The sequence below is a fragment of the Frankliniella occidentalis genome, unplaced genomic scaffold, assembly GCF_000697945.3.
Source record: "Frankliniella occidentalis isolate FOCC.00 unplaced genomic scaffold, Focc_3.1 Scaffold396, whole genome shotgun sequence".
Lineage (NCBI taxonomy): Eukaryota > Metazoa > Arthropoda > Insecta > Thysanoptera > Thripidae > Frankliniella > Frankliniella occidentalis.
In genome coordinates, this window is record NW_026267518.1 from 182,062 (window position 1) to 202,623 (window position 20,562).

At 38.1% G+C, this 20,562-nt stretch overlaps 4 protein-coding genes across 9 annotated transcripts in view; 1 reads left to right on the forward strand and 3 right to left on the reverse strand.

The window, feature by feature from the left end:
- Positions 1-172: 172 nt before the first annotated feature.
- On the reverse strand, positions 173-2,735 carry LOC113202455 (protein catecholamines up). The gene is made up of 4 exons (XM_026416686.2): positions 1,601-2,735; positions 1,323-1,525; positions 1,172-1,247; positions 173-1,097 (listed from the first exon to the last, which is right to left on the reverse strand). The coding sequence occupies exons 1-4, from the start codon at positions 2,667-2,669 to the stop codon at positions 922-924; spliced, it is 1,524 nt and encodes a 507-aa protein (XP_026272471.1). The 5' UTR covers positions 2,670-2,735; the 3' UTR covers positions 173-921.
- A 173-nt stretch (positions 2,736-2,908) lies between these two features.
- On the forward strand, positions 2,909-7,501 carry LOC113202454 (RUN domain-containing protein 1). The gene is made up of 13 exons (XM_026416685.2): positions 2,909-3,215; positions 3,573-3,669; positions 3,744-3,884; positions 3,967-4,132; positions 4,228-4,322; positions 4,438-4,528; positions 4,701-4,858; positions 4,932-5,068; positions 5,148-5,358; positions 5,456-5,665; positions 5,752-5,849; positions 5,955-6,049; positions 6,176-7,501. The coding sequence occupies exons 1-13, from the start codon at positions 3,070-3,072 to the stop codon at positions 6,280-6,282; spliced, it is 1,752 nt and encodes a 583-aa protein (XP_026272470.1). The 5' UTR covers positions 2,909-3,069; the 3' UTR covers positions 6,283-7,501.
- Positions 7,502-7,926: 425 nt separating this feature from the next.
- LOC113202450 (isocitrate dehydrogenase [NADP] cytoplasmic) lies at positions 7,927-11,346 on the reverse strand. The gene is made up of 9 exons (XM_026416678.2): positions 11,174-11,346; positions 10,548-10,587; positions 9,892-10,085; positions 9,451-9,611; positions 9,177-9,328; positions 8,956-9,084; positions 8,589-8,881; positions 8,342-8,501; positions 7,927-8,267 (listed from the first exon to the last, which is right to left on the reverse strand). The coding sequence occupies exons 1-9, from the start codon at positions 11,187-11,189 to the stop codon at positions 8,189-8,191; spliced, it is 1,224 nt and encodes a 407-aa protein (XP_026272463.1). The 5' UTR covers positions 11,190-11,346; the 3' UTR covers positions 7,927-8,188.
- Positions 11,347-12,184: 838 nt separating this feature from the next.
- Positions 12,185-20,562, reverse strand: part of LOC113202449 (uncharacterized) — a 47,756-nt gene continuing 39,378 nt past the window's right edge. For all 6 annotated transcript variants that reach the window (XM_052274465.1, XM_026416675.2, XM_052274463.1 and 3 more), the window contains exons 4-7: positions 19,747-19,816; positions 19,492-19,641; positions 19,261-19,403; positions 12,185-19,177 (exon numbers count right to left, since the gene is read on the reverse strand). In XM_052274465.1, the coding sequence (XP_052130425.1) occupies positions 17,150-19,177; positions 19,261-19,403; positions 19,492-19,641; positions 19,747-19,816 (2,391 nt within the window). In that variant the 3' untranslated portion in view covers positions 12,185-17,149. The remainder of the gene's footprint in view (positions 19,178-19,260; positions 19,404-19,491; positions 19,642-19,746; positions 19,817-20,562) is intronic.

Below are 20,562 nucleotides of genomic sequence, written 5' to 3' on the forward strand. Positions count from 1 at the left end.
GGGGGTCCTTCCGGTGAGGGGTCCTTTAAGAATCTACCCGTCAATACAAGATGGAAACACTTGATGTGAATATTTTGCAACGTTAGACTGATTACAATTTCAAAAAAGGAATGTGAAAACTGTCATTCTTAATTTTCAGATCGGTAGTACTTATAAGAAAAACACAAACAAGTTAAAAAAAATTGTTTACATCAATATGATAAACACACCCCAAAAAATGTGCACACCAATAGGAAAAGATAAACTGGAATACACCAATATGGAAACATATCACACTACAACACAAAGGCAGGTACAGCAGTCTATATACCAGAATATTACTCTGAAGAGAATGCATATACAGTACTTCAAAAGACTACAATCAGTCAAAACATAAAATAACTTCTAAGTACTTAGAGGGAAGAACAAAACCAGTACTTTTCAATCACAAGAATGACCTATCAATAATGCATAAGAATTCAAACTAATTTAAGTGATTGGGACGCTGCAAGCGTAGTCAGAGCAAGGGCATTTTTTCGCCCATCAACCAACTGCCCCAAATGCACTCGGAGAATTCCTATTGTAAATCCACCTTTTCACATGTATTCCAGAATTCTTGTGATATATTTTTTGTTTAGAATGCAAAATGAATATTGTGATGTTTATTGACATTGATTGATTAAAAAATATATTGAACAATCTTGTACAGTCTCCCTCAGTCAGGAAAAAACAATTGGGAAAATAATAATGGATAGAATGTCTTTCGTAATTTCAGGCTTATGCAAATGGCACATCAGAAGCTCTAAGGAAGGAAAAACTTACAAGCAGACTAGTCTGTGGTTTGGTTATTGCCCTCTCAAAGTATTCAAAATTTTACAACTCTTCAGCCAGATGACAGTCCAATTGAAAAGCTTTCAAAACCTCAAAAATCTAGCCGTCATTTCATTCATACTCAGCAATAAGAACCATCATATAAACACCAACTAATAAAGCTATGATCTCTTTAACTGACTGCCAAAACTTGGTGTCAACTAGAAGTTCAGGGATGACAGTGACAGTCGCAACATATATAAAACCGCCAGCAGTGAATGGTAGGATCCATGATACACCAACATTACCTAAAATTTGGACAGTGGTGAGTGTTAAACGATAAAATACATGAGTATGTCAAACCGATGTGGGGTGCACTTACCAGTTCCCTGAGCTAGAAGGGAAAACACTGTTCCAGAGAGAGCTCCTAATGCAGTTACAAGCTGCAACATCATTGCCTGAAAAGATTCACAATTTTGTTACACAATACCAAAACATAGTAAAAGTCTGCTTCTTCACAGATTTATACCAACCTTCCTTCTCGAGCAGCCTGACTGAATAAGTATAGCAAAGTCACCTATTTCATGAGGAACTTCATGAAACAGAATAGTAATGGTGGTGATAATACCAATATTGCGTCCAGCAAGGTAAGAAGCTCCAATTGCTAGTCCATCAGTGAAATTGTGAGTGAAGTCAGCTGCTAGATTAAGGTATGCTGACACCCTTATGTCTCCTTCTGCATTGAAAAAAGAAACAAATGTTAGCGCAAATATTGTTAAAATGAGGAATAGATCAATGTTTGAGTTCTTACCTGATTCTTTTTGAGCAACCTGCTTGGAGTTTTCTTTCTCCTTTGATTTGCCTTTTGATTCTGATTGCTTGATATCTTTCACTGAGTCTTTAACAGCTGGCTTGGCATGAGTGTGTCCGTGAGAGTGGCTGTGATCTCCTTTTACCAGGCGAACAAATTTCTCTACCATAAGAAAAACTAAAATTCCTCCCAGAACAGAGAGCCCTACACTCATGTCATGTCCACCATGTCCTTCGCCATGGCTATGACCATGACTATGGCCATGGTTATGTCCATGATCATGATCATCACCATGAGTGTGAGGAGTTAATGCATGGGGAATTAAATGCAGAAATGCATCACCAAGCAGTCCACCAGAGGCAAAAGCAAGGAGAATTTTGAGTAACGGTTCCTTCTCTGCTGATCCGTCTAACGGTACAACAGATAAAATCAGGAAGGGAGCTATACTGATGAGCAATGTAGACACAATAGCATCTACCCAAGGAGATGACGTTCCATCAAGAGGTGGTTGATTTGTCTTTGGCTGAACTGCTGGTCCCGAATTTGAAGATTCTTTTCTTGCGTTTGCTAGCTCTTCATTTGCAGCTCTTGAATACTTAAAGGAAGGCTTCTCGTCAGGATGATGGTGATGGTGCAGATCATGATGATCATGGTCGTGATCTCCGTGAGAATGCCCATGACTTTTCACTATAGTCGGAAAACTAAGAAATATCAACACACACAACACACCTAAACAGAAATTTACTAAAAACTGTTTGGTTATGAACGGTCTGTTCTCCATCTCAGCACTCCTCCTGTTGGAGTGCCGGTCTGTCTTCTGGTTCGTCATTTTCACAAAACAACAAAAGTTCAGAACGTGACTTTCTTCATAACATAGAGCCCGAGACTGATTACAATTCAAGTCAGTAGCAGCTTTATCAATCGGACAAAGCAAAGCCGAAACCAACCCAAACACAATAGACGTGCCGAGTCGCCGACGACAGCAGAAAGTGTTGTGTGGCAGGGGTTTCGGTTCCAGTCCACTAGGAGCGCTGCTGTAGTGCCTTCTGCTTCCAGTCTTGACACCCATGAATCATATATTTCGAACTGCACTCTGAATGATAGGAACTCGTGACTCGTGATGATTGTGCAGAGTTAGGAAAGAAATTAACAGGAGAGGCAAAAGATTAGTACTATCTAAGGTAAAAAAATTCGCTAAATCCACACACATGCTGATAATAAAGATGAGTACACCTTTAGCGAGACTACATCTCAGTACGAAAAATTGCTGGAAAAGGTGGAAAAGGGTTAGCGCCACCGCACCACTCGTGCTTAAGGGAAGTGCGCTCTGGAAAGCACCCGATACGTGTGGGAGTAAGGAAGGGGGGAGCAGCCCCTATAGCAGTAAAACAGCTGTCAAGTGTCTTCTGCTGCTGTGTTCGGAAAAATTTCATCAAACTATGTTGAAGCCGTTTGTTTAATTCTCCAACATGATGGAGGAGGTTTCCATTTCTGGGGAAGAGGCCGAGGGATTCGACTTGTATGATGGAAAACCCTCGGGGGAGCGTTGGGCCCCCGTTGGAGCAAGTGAGCTTGACGACGAAGCTGCCTTTGAGTCTATTCATGATGCCAACTGGTACGTAATTTGAAATACATTTGAAATAAAATCTTACCCACTAAATCGTTTGCTGAGTTCTTTTTAATGTGTCCTGACTCGCGTTATGGATATTATTGTGGATGAGAACTGCCCTCCCAGGGTACAGCAGCAGGGGGTGGTTTTCATATGGTTCACCTGAAGGCATGTTTCTTTTTTTTTTTTTAATTCAAAAATTTTAACTGGGACTTTGGGAATTCACTATTTCATTGGGACAGGCCCTAATACTATCCGGCTCTCTGTATCTCTGTATCCTCTCAAAAAAATTCTAAAATAATAAGAACAAGATGATCGTCGCATTTAAATCTTGAAGTTTACAACATAATTTTTGTATTTCAGCTATTATCCATGTGAATCTCCTCGAACAAGAGAATTGGAAGAACAGCTTGACGTTGTTAATTCATCTCTTATTGCATTAACATCTCATTTTGCGCAGGTAATTATCTATCTAGGTGTAAGTTTATAACGTTGTACACCTCTACTTTTTACTCAAAGAGTTAAAATTTTCAGGTCCAGTTTCGTTTGAGACAAATTGTTGATGCACCAGTGCAGGACAAAGATGTACTTTTGAAAGACCTTGAACAGTTTGCATTTCGTGGTATACCTGAAGTCAAAGGTCCTCAGTATTTCCGAAAAGATGAGAGAGATAATGTAATTCTGTGAACATTAACATATTTTGTTTTTATTGAAACTTCCGTAAAAGAGCATGTCAGCTGAACGTCTTAATTTTTAGGATGGAGATCGATCTGAAGAATACCTTTCCCAACAAAGAGAGAAGCAGAAAGAACTTATACAGCAGTTGAAACAACAGTTGGAAGATCTAGAAAAATATGCATATGAAACAGGAGAAGCTGGACTGCCTCAAAGCGTTCTTCTTGAAAGGCAAAAATTATTAATTGGTAAACATTCTACGCTTTAATTTGCATCAATATTTAATCAGGTTATTTATTTAAAAATGAATAGTTATTACCAGTATTATTTTTTGTTTTTGTAGATGAACTAAAAGGAAAACTGAATCTCAATGTTGATGATATTGCTGCTTTATCACCAGATGATTTGAAGAAAGAAGTAGAAGAAGCAGTGGGAGAGGTAGTCTCCTTCTCTATTTTGTTCTAATTTTGCAAATTTGGTTTTAAGGTTTCTTCTTTTTCCTGTCCTCTATAATTGTAACCCATTACTAACACACTAACTGTTCACACACTAGCTTATCAATCCTCTGAAAGTTAAGGAGCAGCTGGTGAACCAACTTAAAACACAGATTTCTGATCTGGAAAGATTTGTTGAATTTTTACAAGGTATTTGCATGAGACTGTTACTTAAGAGCATTTGAAAGTTCATAAGAACTTTAAACATTGTTCCTGAATCATTAACATTTTCTAATAATCTCACACACTTCTTTCTGATTAAAATAAGAAAAGCTGATTTAATATTCCTTATCAAGTTATTTATTGACGATCTAAATTTTAGGTGAAGCAGGGCCTGATGAAGCTGCTAGTAATACAACACACCCAAAATGCACATGTCATTCTCGAGTTCATACTGAATCATGTGCTATAACTCAGAGAGCCAAAAAGGCTAGAAGTTGGCAAACCCGCCAACAAGCACTTAATGGTCAAGAAGATAAGGTAGGTTTAATAATTACTGAATTTTGAATGAGTTCAGAATTGTGTTTGAACACATCAATTTCTGTCTTTACAGATTCGAGAGAAAACTTTAAATATTATGAGAAAAGCGGCTGTACTTATGCAAATATTTGCTGTATCACAGTTTGGATGTGGTCAAGAGGTGTTTCACAAGAACACTATGAAAAAGAACATGAAAGTCAACCACTGGGGGTCAGTTATTACTTTTAGTCTTTTTATCTTTACTAAGTTTTGTTTGTTTTTAAGCTCTTCTTAATTTTTACATGTTTAGCGATCTGCGAGCTCGTCTGGAAGTTGCTGTGGCACAAGTTTCAGAAATAATGATGGAGGCAGCAGAAAGTCAAAGTGGTGGGGAGAGCGAAGATTATGCTTCTGATTCTGAGGGTGCACCTGTTGTAATGTGCAACGCCCGCATCACCTCAGCAGTTAGGAAAAAATTGGCCATGACTATCAAAGAACTCATGGAACATGGACTTACACAGGTAAAAATAAAATTGTATCTTGAATTATTGAGTCACAAAATAAAATTGTCAGTTTTTTTTTTTTTCTATACTATTTGTATTGCATTTGTATTTCTAGAATAATCAAAATATGAGCCTAGTACCTCTGATTGGATGCTTTCCTGTGCGGGGTCCTGCTGTGAAAGAGAAACCTCTCCATGCATGGGAGCTTATTTTGGCTTATTATGATTTGAAGAATGGAGAGTCCTATAATTCTACACCTGCAAGAAGACTCTCTCAAAGTTTTAATTTGGAACTTGTAGGTGGAGTTGCCGTATCAAACAAACAAGTAAGTATTAGTGCAATCTTGTGAGCTGTACATATTTGATGATTTATAAATTCATTATTTGTGCCATATATCTTTTATTCTTCCAGCAACTTCTGAGCACTGTTGGAAACATCATCAGTAGCCACACCCGTTATAAGCGCAGCTATGATTCTCATTTCAAAGCATTTGTTTGCGCTGGTTTAAAGTGAGTTTTTTTTTTATAAATTCAGTGTAAATAATTATTTACTCTTGGAATAACGAAATGTATTCTGTAATTGTGTTAATTCTGTTAATTGTATTGAAATTCCAGCTCCAAGAAGCTTGTGTACTGGCTAAGGCTTATCCTTCATTGTCAACCAATTATTGAGGCTTATTATCAGCCCTGGAGTTATGTCTGTAAAACAGGTGTGGTCAAATGATGTAGTTACTGTGTGCTACTTAAACCTTTTGAAGGAAAAGCACATTGGACACTGCACCCTACATTGGACAGGACTTTTGACTTATTCATCCAGGGCATACTTCTTGTTTCAGGATTTGAAGATACCTTGCAGACTTTGGAGAAATTGAAGGACTTTGAATTTGAGCTTCCAGTGGATTTAGCAGTACGCCAGTTTCAAAATATAAAAGATGCATTTTAATTATTATAATTATGATACGCCTATTTTGTGCAGGAGTTGGATTTCCTCACCTATCTTCTCACCAAAGATTTTACTGTATTACACTGTATATGTTTAGACATCAAAAGATGGTGAACATGAAATCCGAATTTGTAATTTTGGAATACAGGGGACTAGATGATTTTGTTTGTAAAAGTGAAGGGTTTTTGTATCAAGCTAGCAAAAGATATGTAATCAAAGACTTACGCCTGCTAATGTCCATTTAATAAAAAATGGGTCTTTCTTTTCGAAATGTGATAAAAATTGCCATAAGTGCAAATTTATTATAGTACTTACAATCCAGTCAGTATTTTAAAAGAAATTTGTCATCTTTAACCATTTCATTTATTATTTGATTTCTTTTTAAGATCAAAATATTTGTATTGTGCCATTTGTGCATGTACAATAGGAGTGAAGTATTGTTCTAAAACCCCAGTAAGAGGTATTCAACTTAATCTTAAATACCAAAGTCAAACATAAATTTCTTTACTGATCTCTTATCTGCTCCATATGAGCTGTATTTCCAATGATGACAAACACGTGAAGGGTGTATATGTCATCTTTTCAGCCATCTGCTTTAGAAAAAGGATATTAATTTAATACTGGAGGAAAGACGACGAATTGGCTTTCACTCATACTTAAAACATGGAACTCTTCCCAGAATTTTTGTCTATTTATTGTTTGACGTTTTGGTCACTTATTATCCACATCCAAGTTGAATCTCACATCATGAATCCATTTTTATTTTTCTGGGATCATAAAACACTCGATCTCAATCTAGCTGTAATTACAAAGTCGGAAAGCTAAACTATCTACTAAATATCTTCCAACATGTCATTAATTTCAATAATTTAAAAACTTGATTTGCGCAACACCTATGAATTGATCTGTGGAGGTGAAATTGAGGGTCACTGTCATTTAAAGAAATTTCGTACTCCTAGGATATAAAGTCATAGTGCAATCAATGTATGGTCTCATCGCATGTAATTTAAATTTATCTACCTATTTATGACACCAGCTTTTGTAATTAGCGGGTATTCATCAATATCAAATATTGAAAAAGTGATATGGAAAGTAAGCTTAATGGAGGGGTGTTGTGATATTTACCTGTGTTTAGTTGTTAGAACTCTAAGATATTTATTAGAGTTGTTAAAAATAAGAGAATGTAAAGAAAAATCACAATAAAAAAGTGACAAATTAATTCCTCAATTTTTGATGAAAATCTGGTGTAGTGTATGTATACTGTCATATCCCACCTCACCCTCTATCCACACCTCTGCTTTATCCTAGAGGAACTTTCAGTCCTACAGTTAGGAACTGAGGCCAAATTATAAAAGCCTTTTGAACTCATGTCAAAAGTTGAGAAATTTAAAAATTTGCTGGAAATGGTTTGGACTTATTTTCTTGGTCAACGCAGAATAGTTAAACACCCTTTATTTCTTGGACCGGTCCGCCTGAGTGGAAGGCAACCTATTGCTCACCGCACAACAAGTTCCCAACCTCGTATATGGAATCACCTGGCATTGTGGCTGTTTTTAAAGGAACCAATAGTGTTGTGAGGTTTCTCTTTCTTGGGTGGTTGGTTTTTACCTCTCGACCAACCACCCTGGTAAACATAGAGAGAAATTCTATTTTTTAACAACAAGTTTTATTAAAAAGAAACATACACCATTCTAAAACATACACATGGTATGGAGTAAAAAGAAACAGAAGAATCTAAATACAATACTTTGTAGGAAAAAAGAAGCCTTAAAGTCAGCAAATAAATCTTTAGTTTCATGACTGATGAAAATAAATGAGCAATTAAAAATGTAAAAAAAAAAAAAAGAACAACACAAAAATGGGTGATGCAGCATGTAGTGTGCTTTTATCACAGTTTGGATGGTAGTCACGCAAGCTTCTTCTTGAGATTGTCAGCAAGCTTGTCAAGGAATTCAAATGTATTAAGGTAGTCGGAACGTTGAACACTAGAAAAATACATTTAAATGTTAGTTTGTTTCTTAAGATCAAGACGAATAGATACCAATGTTTTTATTCTTACTTGGCTCCCTTGACACAAATTGCTAGATCCTTTGTCATGAATCCACTTTCAATAGTGCTCACACACACTTCTTCCAGGCTCTCTGCAAATTTGCGAAGCTCAGCATTGTTGTCAAGCTTAGCTCGATGAAGAAGACCCCTTGTCCATGCATAAATCGATGCTGAAATTTAGAAAAGAAAAGTAACATTTATACATGAAAGGAAACGAGATATATTGAGGAACATCTAGATAGCAAAAGTATAATCACCAATGGGATTTGTTGATGTTTCTTTGCCTTGCTGGTGCATACGGTAATGTCTTGTCACAGTACCATGAGCTGCCTCAGCCTCAACAGTTTTGCCATCAGGACAAACCAGCACAGAGGTCATCATTCCTAGAGAACCATAACCTTGAGCAATTGAGTCTGACTGGACATCACCATCATAATTCTTGCAGGCCCAAACAAAGCCACCATCAGTCTTCATGGCAAATGCAACCATATCATCAATAAGACGATGTTCATACCAAATTTTCTTGGCCTCAAATTGAGCTTTGTATTCCCTAACACAAAGAAAGTTGACAGTCAGTACGAGTGTTGCATAAAAATGGAGTTTGTGAATGAAAAAAAGGCTTACTTGTCATAGATTTCCTGGAAGATATCCTTGAAACGGCCGTCATACTTTTTCAAGATAGTGTTCTTCGTGCTCAGGTACAGTGGATACTCTCGCTGAAGAGCAAACTGCATAGACGAGTGAGCAAATCCTCTAAAAAAAAATATAAAAAAATACTTTGACAATTTTGGGAAATTACAGAACTGGTTGTAACTTCTATTGGGAATAATATTTGCAGTAATTACCGGATGGATTCATCAGTGTTATACATCCCCATGGCAACACCTGAACTCTTGAATTCATTAACAGCTACAGAGATAGACTGGCCTCCAGCAGCGGGTGTAAATGACAAGGTCAATGTGCCAGCCCCTGGTACAAGGAAATCAGTCGCCTTGTACTAGAAAAAAAAGGAAAAGCACACAGCTGGCTTTTAATACACATCCACAGACAGTTCATCCTAGGGTTCATACAATTGTCACTAAAATCTCTTCTGTAACAGTTCTCAGTAAATTAAGTTACCTGGTCTCCATGAGCATGACGTCCAATAATGATAGGTTTTGTCCAACCAGGTACAAGACGAGGAACATTTTTACAAATGATTGGTTCCCTGAATACTGTTCCTCCAAGAATATTACGAATGGTTCCATTGGGAGATTTCCACATCTCTTTAAGATTGAACTCTGTAACCAAAAGATAGAGAAATTCAATCTACAACACAAGTCAATGTTGAAATAAGCCTTGTGGGTACAGGTGAAAGTCTGAGGTGGTCAAAGGTGAAAGTTGGGTATTACCAAGAGAAGGGTATTAAGGTCAGCAAACACTGGTGGAACCATATGAATGCAGAGACCCAAGTTTACTATCCACCAGGTGCATGTTAACCCTTTTCAAATATAGCCAAAAGAATAACAAAGGAAAGAGTTGCTGAGTGGAATAAAAATCTGCCACCCATATTTTTCTCACCTGTGACACGGTTCTCATCAGGTGTGATTGTGGCACATTTAATTCCTACATTGTACTTCTTGATAGCCTCTGCACAATCAATTGTAACCTGGTCATTGGTCTTATCACGATGTTCAACTCCCAAATCATAAACATGGAGCTCAATATCAAGGAAGGGTAAGATAAGTTTTTCTTTGATGAGATCCCAGATTATTCTGTAAAATGATGAAAACAAATATAATGAGTATGTATGATTATAAAATTAGAAAGATTAGAAAGATTTTGTTGAGTCTTTTATGCTTTGTAACTTAGTTTCAACAAAGTAACTTTTGACTTTATCCAGACAGAAAATGGTCATGTCAAGCTTAAAATAAACAACAGGCATGCTATTGATGAAAGTTGGGTAGTGTAGACCTGAGAAAATTGGTAGTCTACTCTAAAACAACTATAATAGGTGATAATAGCCACAAGGGTTTTTCCTTTCTTTTTCTGTTGACACCTTTTCAGTATCTTGTTAACATACATTTGAATTCAGGTGTCTAGACTGACACAAGGAGGTATAAAGGTTGTTGAATATGTAGTAGGTGTATCAAAAGAACTGTGTTGCAGTTCACATGGTAATCAGCAAAGGTCATGTGACAAAGATATATCCACACAAGTTAGAAATTTATTTTTACCTGGTCATTTCATCTCCAAGAATGTCCACAACTGGTCCGGCTGGAAACAATAAACAAGAAAGCGGCAATTACGATGATATTCATAAATTTCTCCTCACCTTTTCATTAGCTCTTTTAATATGATGAGAATGAGGCTGCTCTTTTCTTTATATAAGGTTTACATAACATTGTTGCCGGAGAATGTAAGAAACCCTAGATATTTTGTAACTGCTTAAGCAGAACTGCTTAAACACTGTTTAAGCCACCTTGCTTAAGCCACTGTTGCTTAAGCTTTGCTTAAGTTAAGCTTTGCTTAAGAACTACTTAAGCATGCAAAGAATCCCAACCACCACAAAAGAAATCGGGAGTGGTGTCACCTTAGTAACAGACATAACTTTCATTCAAGGCCAAATCCAAGTGAATGATTTAGCAAGTTTCATAGATAATTAACTGCTAGAGCAAGATGAACCAAATTAAGGACCGCCTCTTGTGCACATGTTGCATTTTGCAGCATGAATCAAACATAGACAAAAGCGTAGCTTGTACGGAAATGAGTAGCGCGAATAAATCTAGCATTCTAAATGTACCTTTTCTGGATTTTTTGCTCGTAGCGGCCTTATAGTTAACCTGAATTAACGCAAACTTACCCTTAATTTTCGCCATTGTGATGGTTTTGGTTAGCTGCCTTAAGAGACACTGAAAATACTGAGTAGAGTACCTCCTCCGTAGAAAACTGAAGGAGAAATGTCAGAACGAGGCCGGGACCGGGTAGAAGTGGGATGGGCCGGTGGAACGAGAAAGCCGCAATGCGCGACGACGATAAACACCCCACGTCACGCACGCACACATACACACACTCACACATACACAAAGCGCCAGCGTAGCACAAAGCAGAAGGTATTACATCGCTGCCAACCTTTCCATACGCTTCCGTCGATATAAACTGAATCATTGAAAAGTTTCTCTTTCCTTTTAGATATTTATAATGAAGAGCGAACCTATTCACTTAGGTTTTGTTTAAATTTCTCTGTCACGTTTGTTGATATTCCACATTTAAATATACATCAGTAAGGTGCGTGTTGATTACACTGACAGATAAAGCGCGCGTTTTGCACTCCAATTTAAACTGACTCATAATGAAATCACAGCGTGGAATGGTTTGGGTATGTGTCTTGTATACGATGCCACATTTCGAACCGAGGGCTGAGAGGGGGTAGATTGTGGAACATGCCTGATAAACAGTGGGGAAAACACAAGAAGTTGTTGATTGACAAACGTGTATTATGATGTTGAAAATGTGTCATGATGAAGTAAATAAAAACAAACAAGAAGGTGGATCAATGCAACAAAGTTGGTACAGAGGAACTTTTAAAGAAGCATCTGTTAACTTTCAGGATTGCAGTATGTTCATAAGTTATTCCATTATCCTGGTCTGATAGAAATCTATTGTGGACACAGCACCAATACTTTTATTGACATCAAACACACAGCTTTGCTTCTGTTGACAGTGTTATTCCACCCTTATCTCTCTTGGCTTCTTCCTCTCAGTTTCGACATGGACATTGGTTTATCAACGCCCACATTCACTGGATCAAAGATGAGTGGGTGGGGAGTGGGATTGCAATGAAGAAGAGAAAAGAAAGCAAAACAAGAGCTGATATGTTGATGTAAAAGTTTTATTTTAAACACAAGTGAGGTATTTGAGCCATTTTGATATACACAGATTCCTTTTGCAAAAACCTGTGTGCTGAAGTTGTAAACAGCAGTATGGAAAGAATTAATGTATCGTATCTAGAATTAATGTATCTATTACTTTTGAAAAACAGTGATTTTCAAACGAGAGCAGAAACAATGAATTTATGAATGTCTGATTTATACAGGTAAAAAAATTACTTTATCTTATATATTGCACTCAAAACATTATAAATTGATTGCAATTGCATGAAAAATATTTAGCATATTAGTGAACAGGTAAATATTGTTATTTCTAAAAAAAAATTGTTTGTCAACTACATAAAAAAACACACCAAAGAAAAAACAATTACTATCCCCAGACCTTACAGCAAAAAATACTTTTTGAAAAATCTGAAAATCAAATGACTTGATAAACTGAAGAACAACGTATTTTTTAAAGGTTCACAAATATGCAGTTTTGAACATCAACTGGTCAAGCTGTACTTAGTTAATTACCCCCTTGATTTTGCTTTACGGTTTACATCAAGAACAAAAAACAATTGAAGTAGGTATAACAATAACAGTGAAGTAAGAAACCTGAGAAAACTCTTTTACAAACGTAAAACAAACATAAAACAAGTGGAAAACATGTCCAACAATAACGTGAAAGAGGAGAATGAACAGAAACTACAGCATTTGCTTAATGATAAAAGGAACTAAACAGTCACATCAGCAAAGAGTACATTATCCAATGCAGGACCTGTGCTACAAAACAAACTGCCCAAAAGTCATTGTGAACATCACGCAGTACACCAGAGATAATATGACCATAATATAACAGGTATAATTGGTACAGCAAAGAATAAAACCTAGTACATTAGCCATCAGAAATTCAGAACTTATCACAGGAAGCTACAGAGCATTGATTTGGTAGCCCCAGACCACATCTCCTGATCAACTTTGTGTTATTTTCAGCTTGCAGTTACATATTGATCTAAAAGATAGCAAAATGAACAGTGTTCGGGTGGCAATTTCAAAAATGCAAAGTTAAAGTTAACAGTGACTCAAGAAAGTTGTCCATGAAGGACAACTGAAGCACTAAAATACTGGCGGAAGTGATCCGGGTTTTTGTAAGGTTTAAAAAAAAGAAATTGCTGAAAATTTTAAAACTGAAATTAGAAAAGTAATATGCAATTGAATTTCCCAATCAGATCTTCCTACTGCGTACAACATGCAACCCTCAATTTTGTTCCTTGACTATCAAAATTTCTTCCTCTTTGATAGAGAGTGCTCTCAGCTGATAACAAATCAATAGGCAGGATTTAATAATAAATGTTTGAAAGTACTTTGTTTTGACTAATTCTGTCACTAAATGTGTGTGGGCAAAACCACATCAAACTGCTAATTAATGGACATTTTGCACACTGTTTGTACACTTAACTATTTCACAAATTGTTGTACAGGAGCAATAGCCACGAGCCTTGCCAGAACAGTGTATCAACAGAGGGTGCCTGCACCAGCTTATAATTAATATTAAGGTTACAGTTATTATTGCAATATGTTTGTACTCAAACCTACAACTTGGTTTCGACATTACCTAATCCTGACACTGTAGGACCTGGATCAACAGAGCAATTGAAAAATAAGTCTGCTCTTGTCAGCCAAAATACAGCACCAGATTAACAACATACGAAAAAGGGTGACATTATGAAATTGCAATAGTTGGCCGGATTTATAGCATACTGAATCAAATGGTGTGGACCATTTCCCCAGAGGCAACATAAAAATTGATATAACTGCAAACCGAATTCAAGGGTTCTTATAATATAGTAGGCTCTATTGTTGTATAAATCACAGTTCAGAAAACTCCACAGGTGTTGTTAGAAGTCTTAGCAGAAAATAAACAACACCAACAAACATGGAAGACAATAATTAGAGAGATACTGAGCTAACACAATCCATGATGGTAAAATCAAATGCTAGTGCACAACATTATATTGCAAAACCATTCAGAAAGAGATCAACTGATGTGATAAACATGCCGGGTGAACAGTACAATGAAATTGCAACATTTAACAGTAAGCAAGAAATTACAGAATGTAAAGAAAACTGTTTCAAAGAAATGACAAAGAAAATTTTTCATTATGCTGCTGAGTATTTTGCACTTTGGACAAGCAAAATGAAAATCAATACACTGGCAAATGTTTCAAAGATGTTTGGCACTATTTTCCAGCATGACTTATGTCTTTTCAACAACCAAATACTGAAGTCTTTACATTACCAAACAACATAAGAGATTCAGTACATTTCAGTCCTATTTTATGGCAATTTGACAGACATAATTTTACAGAAAACGCACATGCTTATCCCACAAACTACAAGTACCAATAAATGATCAAGTCCGAAAAGAGAGAGCATGCTACTTGATTAGGGAAAAGAGTCCACATCAATTTCATTGTAGTACATACTGAGCAATGTCAAAAATTAGATCACAACCATAAATCTTTGATAGCCACTTCAAGTAGGCAATTACAGTAAATCACTCCTACTGCACAAGATTACACAACCATTTCAGAAATCACAAAGGTTTAAATACATTCTGCACTATCAGAGGACATATACGTACCCACAAAAATCAACACTATTTAGCAGTACACCAGCAATCATTGGCTGTTGTTACTTGATTGAAGGGGATAGGGAAGTTCTATAGCCCAACCAATATTGCAGTGAAAGTTTGTAACATGCAGAAGGTTAACTCTTTCCGGACTTGAGAGTGCACAATATACATCATTTGTGTAGCTATGTCACCGCCACAACATTTAAAAGGACAGAATGAGAGAAGAAGAGGAAAGTAGACCATAGTTGTTACAACACACAACAATAGCTTTAACATACATTAATATCTACACAACAAGAAATAAAAGCCAAAGTGAACATAATAAACCAAACAAATAGGTGTTTAAAAAACAACACAAAGAACAAAGAGTAAACACACACATTGAGTTGAAAAGTATGTTACTGAAGCTACATGATAGCCATCCAAAGAGAATTAAATTGTTAAATTTACTAATTTCACAGTCACATAACTTGCCTACACACAATTTCCATAGGTTTTTGACAGTAAGTAACAAACATGTAAGTATTGATAGCCAATTTAGGTTGTACTTAAGATTGGCAATAGTAAGGACAGAACTAGTATGAAACCCTATGTTAGTGGCATTTTCCATGAGGCAATTGAGAGAATGAGTGTCAAACCAACATTCCTTGAGAAGAAAATTAAAGTGCCAATACAAAAGCTTTAGATTGATAAAGCAGACATCTGTACAAGTAATCTCTCTTTCTGTGATGGATAGGGCTGACTTGCCAGCACCAAAACATATTTGAAATAATGTATTCTTTAATAAAGTAATACACTAAACAGTTTAGCTTCTGAGGCTGTTAAAGCTTACTTCCATACACAGAAAATCATAATAATAAAGGAATGATTGGTTAAACAATCCACAAACCATTTCTTCAGAGATACGCAAAACAAACAAAAAAAAACAAACAATTATCTCAGCACTTAAACACTTACATTTTGTTTGAGCAGCATTATTCAAACCTTTAAGTGGTGAAATTGTTTCTCAATGGAGGTTTAGGAAAGGAAGTCTGAATAGATTGTTGTGGGCACAAGTACAGCAAAAGAGAGAATTTCGATCTGTTAAGATATCTAAATTTTGGGAACAGTCTTTTGGGGAATCCTCTGCTATCATTTAAATCAGCAGTCAGGTTTTAAGAATCAAAGATAATAGATACTTATAAAAACGAAAGATCTCAAATTGATTGAAAGGTGTATCTATCCATTTAGAAAGCAACTGCTCAGTTCATTATTGTAAAACCCAGGTGGAAAAACAAAACTGCTAGTCTGATTCCACTGCACAGATCATTTAGAGGCTGAGGCTTTTGATTATATAATAAATGTGGGTTATAACATCTCCTCCACTGGGATAACAATATCACACACCTGAGGAGGGACGCAAATGCCATTTTACATAACCACCACTTACTTAGGTAACTTAAATCCTTATATAACTGTAACTGAATATTATTACTATTTCAGGTAACAGATTCAACAAAGGTTACAACATACAGTCTTAAACACTGTGTCCAAACCAAATTTGGCTTGAAAATTTCAACTCACAGTTCAAACAAGAGCCAATATTGAGCAAACTATGTTTGATAATGTTGCCTCAAAACAAGAGTGCTGAGCTCAATGAACAATCTGAACTATAAATTTCATGTTTGTTGAGCTTTGCTCACATTTACTTTCACTTTACATTATATTATCATTATTAAGTGTGTAATAATTAAGTAACAGAACTATACAATTTTTGACACATAATTTTAAAGTACTTTTTAACTAAAATTCTATTACTTACTGGTAACAACAGATTGCTTTAATAAAGAAAATTTGAAAAATTCTGAGTTATTCAGAATTTGTTCACATGTAAGATAGTACTACAATGATTGCCATGGTTCTGTACCTTGCCAATAGCAAAATGCAAATCGGAAAAAATGAATATTGCCATTCTCTAAATAGAATGAGTTACTTCTATGTCACGTTCAGGGCAAGACAAAATCCTCCTAAAGCAAGCCACAACAAATAAAGAATGAAGAAGTGGCATATCTTTTTACAATGTGCTCTACACATCACCAATATTTTTCCCTTATCACAATTTCATTCATATGAACTTAAAACTGTTCTCCCCGCAATCTATTCATGCATAATGGGAAGTTCATATTTATAAATATATAGTATATATATTTCTCTTACATAAAAATTTGAATGAAGTTTAAGAGATAAGAAAGGGAGGAGAAGATTGAAACAATGATACACAGCAATCACAGTCACTCATACGCATTCATCAACTCACATTTCAGCTTAATGGACTCGTATGTCTACACATTCCTCAAAATGAGCTGCCTCCATAACTGCTCATGTCTACATCTGGTTTCGGGTACATCGAATATGGACTCCCTCCATAGCCAGAACTATAGGGAGAGGGGTAACTTGGACTTGGCATGTGTAAGCTGTGAGACGGTGAGTAGTACCCAGATCCACCGCTGCCAGGAGTGCTGCCCGGCGTGGACGGTGCAGTGCTGGGTGATCCAGGGTAGGAGGCTGAGCCTGATGAGTACTGATTGTAAGAGTAATGGCCCATATTGCTAGCCATTGACATGTCACAGTTTCCAGCTCCATTAGGGCTACCATACATACGATTCATCATGTGATGAGAGTCCATGTGAGGCATTGAGCTCATCATGTTATATGAGTTATTTGAACTGTAGCTCTGAGCCATATTACTAACTGAAAATGGGTTGCTCGCGTGATTGCTGTTGGGCGAGCTACTCCCTGGACTGCTGCTACTATTGGCTAATGATGATATAGAAAAGTTCATTCTAATACCACTATTATAGTTAGAGCTTTGGTTTGAATAGTTGGAGTTTGACGAAGAGTAAGGATTATTACCACTTCCATTTGCCCCACACGAGTAGTTGGTGAGATAGCCTGCTTCTTCAACATAGTGGCCAGAACCTCCAGGTCCAGACTGTCCACCAGGATATTGGTCTGGGCCGCCTTCGTTAACAGGAACTCCACTTGGCCCGTCAGTGTCTGCAATGCTGGGAATCTGATCAACCAGAGATTCTAAGCCAGACAAACTTTTTGCAGCCACATCTTGACATTTTTGCTCATATTCTGTACTGCCCAGGCTCTGTTGATATCCAGGATGTTGCTGGTGCTGCTGTTGCTGCTGCTGCTGTTGTTGTTGGTGCTGTTGCTGCTGTTGATGCGTAGGAGTTCCAGTATGATGCTGGCGATGGGAGAGGCCCGGTGACAGGCCAGGCGACAGGCCCTGAGAGAGCCCCTGGGAATGTGTCTGGTGGTCACTGCTGCTTGAGAAGCTTGAATAGTTCTGGTAGGATCCCCCTTGACTGTCATTGGATGAAGACATGTTGTGGAACCCACAGTCAGCTTGAGGATCACTAACAACTTGTTCTGTCTTCACTCCGAGAGGTCCACCCTTACTTGCACTATCAGACATGTTGGCGGCTGATTCAAAGTCTGACGAGGGCGCGCCAAGGCTTGGTGAGTGGGGAGAAGGGGAGCCTAGGTTGTGCTCCGAAGATATTGCTGCACTTATTTCAGACGATAAATCAGAATGAGTTAAAGATGATGGCTGAGGAGAGTGCGAGTAATGGTGGGGCAAAGGGGACTGATGGTAATTATTTACTGAAAGAGGAGACTGGGCAGAATTTTGGTTATAAGGCATAATTGATTGACTATGATTCATGTGGTTATGCGAATGCCCATGGTTGCTAAATGCTGATGAATTGTAGCCCTGATGGCATTGGTTCATAGGCATATGAGGAGTGTAGCTACTAATTGGCGAACTCAAATTACCCATGTTATTGTTGGTGGCCACAGTGGTACCTGCTTCCTCTTTGATTTTCTTCGGTCGTCCTCTTTTCTTCTTTGGAGCGTTAGGATCAGCAGGTGCAGTGTTTCTAGGGGTTGGTTTCTTTGGGGGTGGCTGGTCATTTGGATTATCCGTACGAATTTTCTTTGGCCGCCCTCTCTTTTTCTTCACAGGCTGTTCAGGCTCTGGTGGTAAAACAGTTCCATCTTCTTGTTTGACAACAGGAACTAGAGCTTTAGTCTCCGTGGCTCCGTCTGATCCATCGCCATTTGTAATTCTAGGGGGGTAATTGTACCCAAACTGCTTCTGGCTTCCCTCATCAGGATCATCTTTTATTTCTGGCTCATAGTAGTGCTTTAATTTCGATGATGTAAATATTACTTCATTCTCGTCAAATTCAGACACTACTCCATTGAGGTAATCTCTGAATTTTTTCAAAGCCGCATAAAATGGGACTTTATCGGCAGCTCTTGGGAGTTGGGCACAGCGAGCACTGGACGAAGGCATAACCCACATATACTGCAATAAAAACAATAAAATATGAAAATAAAATGAGATTATTTGGTATGGTCTAAAATAGATAGACAAGGTCATAGACTCACAGTGTTCGTGCCATCAACGAAATCGGGTTGACGTCCAAAATAGAAGTCTTTCTTGCCCGAGAATACTTCATATATTAGCTTGCCATTAAAAACAGCAATCTTCGGCTTAAACTTCTGAAGTTTCTCAAGCAACACTTGGCTCCCTGTGTCAAAAAAAAAATAAAGACCGATCAGCATTCGGTGTGCAAATAACATACCGACAGAACGGGGACTAGAGGTTGAGCTACCCACCCCGCTTAATCTCCTTGCGGGTGAGGTCCGCGCTGCCCTTCGTGGCGCGCTCCACCATGTTGGTGAAGCCGATGCCCACGTTGAGTAGCTTGTAGTCGTCGTCCGCTGTCATGGGCTCGGGGGTCAGCCCAGATAAATACAGGCACTTCCCTGCGTATCAAAGCAAAAGTACATTAGTACATTACACGATGGTGACAACAATTATATTTATAGCACTTTTTTTTGGCAGTTGCACTCTATTTCGTTAAGACTTACAGAAATGGTTTCCCGGACCGGCATAATGGTGTCCCTTGTAAGCGGCGAACAGCCCCGGGTTGATGCCGATCTGTAACAGATAGCGCAAGGAGCACGTTAGCTTACAGGTGCCTCGAAAGACAAACTACAGGGTGATTTTCAACCCAACAGGCTTTCCAGCAAAAGCCACCCAGACATGTGCCACATCAAATAACATATTCGGGACTCGAAGCCCTTTTGTAAATATATTTATTAAAATAATAAAAGTTATTTTATTTCCTGCCCGGCAGAGCCTATTATTGAGCCGGGGAGGGGCCATGCTGCTGGGCTACCCCGGCAGGCTGCGTCCGCAACTGCACTGGAGCTCACCGACCGGGGGAGGCAAGCACAAAAGAGGAAAGGTTTCGGACGCAGCGGGGGCGTGGCTAGGCGCGGCGCAGGCTAGCGCTGATGTGACTACTCCTGCTGACTCAAGTTGCTAATTAGCACGCAAGCAGTGGGAGTGGGGAAGAGGGGGGGCAAAAATGAAGGCAAAGAGTGCGGGGGTCCGGGGCGGGGTGGGGGATGATAGGGGTTGACCGGGGAGGGGAGAGGAGAGGGGAGAAGGGGAGGGAGACGAGTTTCGTAACAGGCCCTCTCTCCCTTCCACGAACAAGTTACAGCTAGCCTACTAGTAACGGCAGGACAACGCCTATCACATCGGATTGATATATGTCATCTGACAGATACTACGGGTCTTCTTACAAAAACGCTAGCTAGCAGCCGCGCTACATGCACAATACCAATGAGAACAGAGTGAGGAGGGGATAACTGATACGTTGAGTCGAGCGTCGAGGC

What these genes read in the sequence shown, in the direction of transcription:
- LOC113202454 (XM_026416685.2), top strand. Translation starts at nt 3,070, where the DNA reads ATGATGGAGGAGGTTTCCATTTCTGGGGAAGAGGCCGAGGGATTCGAC. An exon ending in AAGGCAAAAATTATTAATTG is followed by an intron (nt 4,133 to 4,227) that starts GTAAACATTCTA and finishes TTGTTTTTGTAG; the next exon opens with ATGAACTAAAAGGAAAACTG. An exon ending in TAGAAGAAGCAGTGGGAGAG is followed by an intron (nt 4,323 to 4,437) that starts GTAGTCTCCTTC and finishes TTCACACACTAG; the next exon opens with CTTATCAATCCTCTGAAAGT.
- LOC113202450 (XM_026416678.2), bottom strand. An exon ending in CTTGGAGATGAAATGACCAG is followed by an intron (nt 10,086 to 10,547) that starts GTAAAAATAAAT and finishes ATCATTTTACAG; the next exon opens with AATAATCTGGGATCTCATCA. An exon ending in TTCCAGGAAATCTATGACAA is followed by an intron (nt 8,882 to 8,955) that starts GTAAGCCTTTTT and finishes TCTTTGTGTTAG; the next exon opens with GGAATACAAAGCTCAATTTG.
- LOC113202455 (XM_026416686.2), bottom strand. Translation starts at nt 2,669, where the DNA reads ATGGGTGTCAAGACTGGAAGCAGAAGGCACTACAGCAGCGCTCCTAGT. An exon ending in GGTTGCTCAAAAAGAATCAG is followed by an intron (nt 1,526 to 1,600) that starts GTAAGAACTCAA and finishes TTTTCAATGCAG; the next exon opens with AAGGAGACATAAGGGTGTCA. An exon ending in CCTTCTAGCTCAGGGAACTG is followed by an intron (nt 1,098 to 1,171) that starts GTAAGTGCACCC and finishes TCCAAATTTTAG; the next exon opens with GTAATGTTGGTGTATCATGG.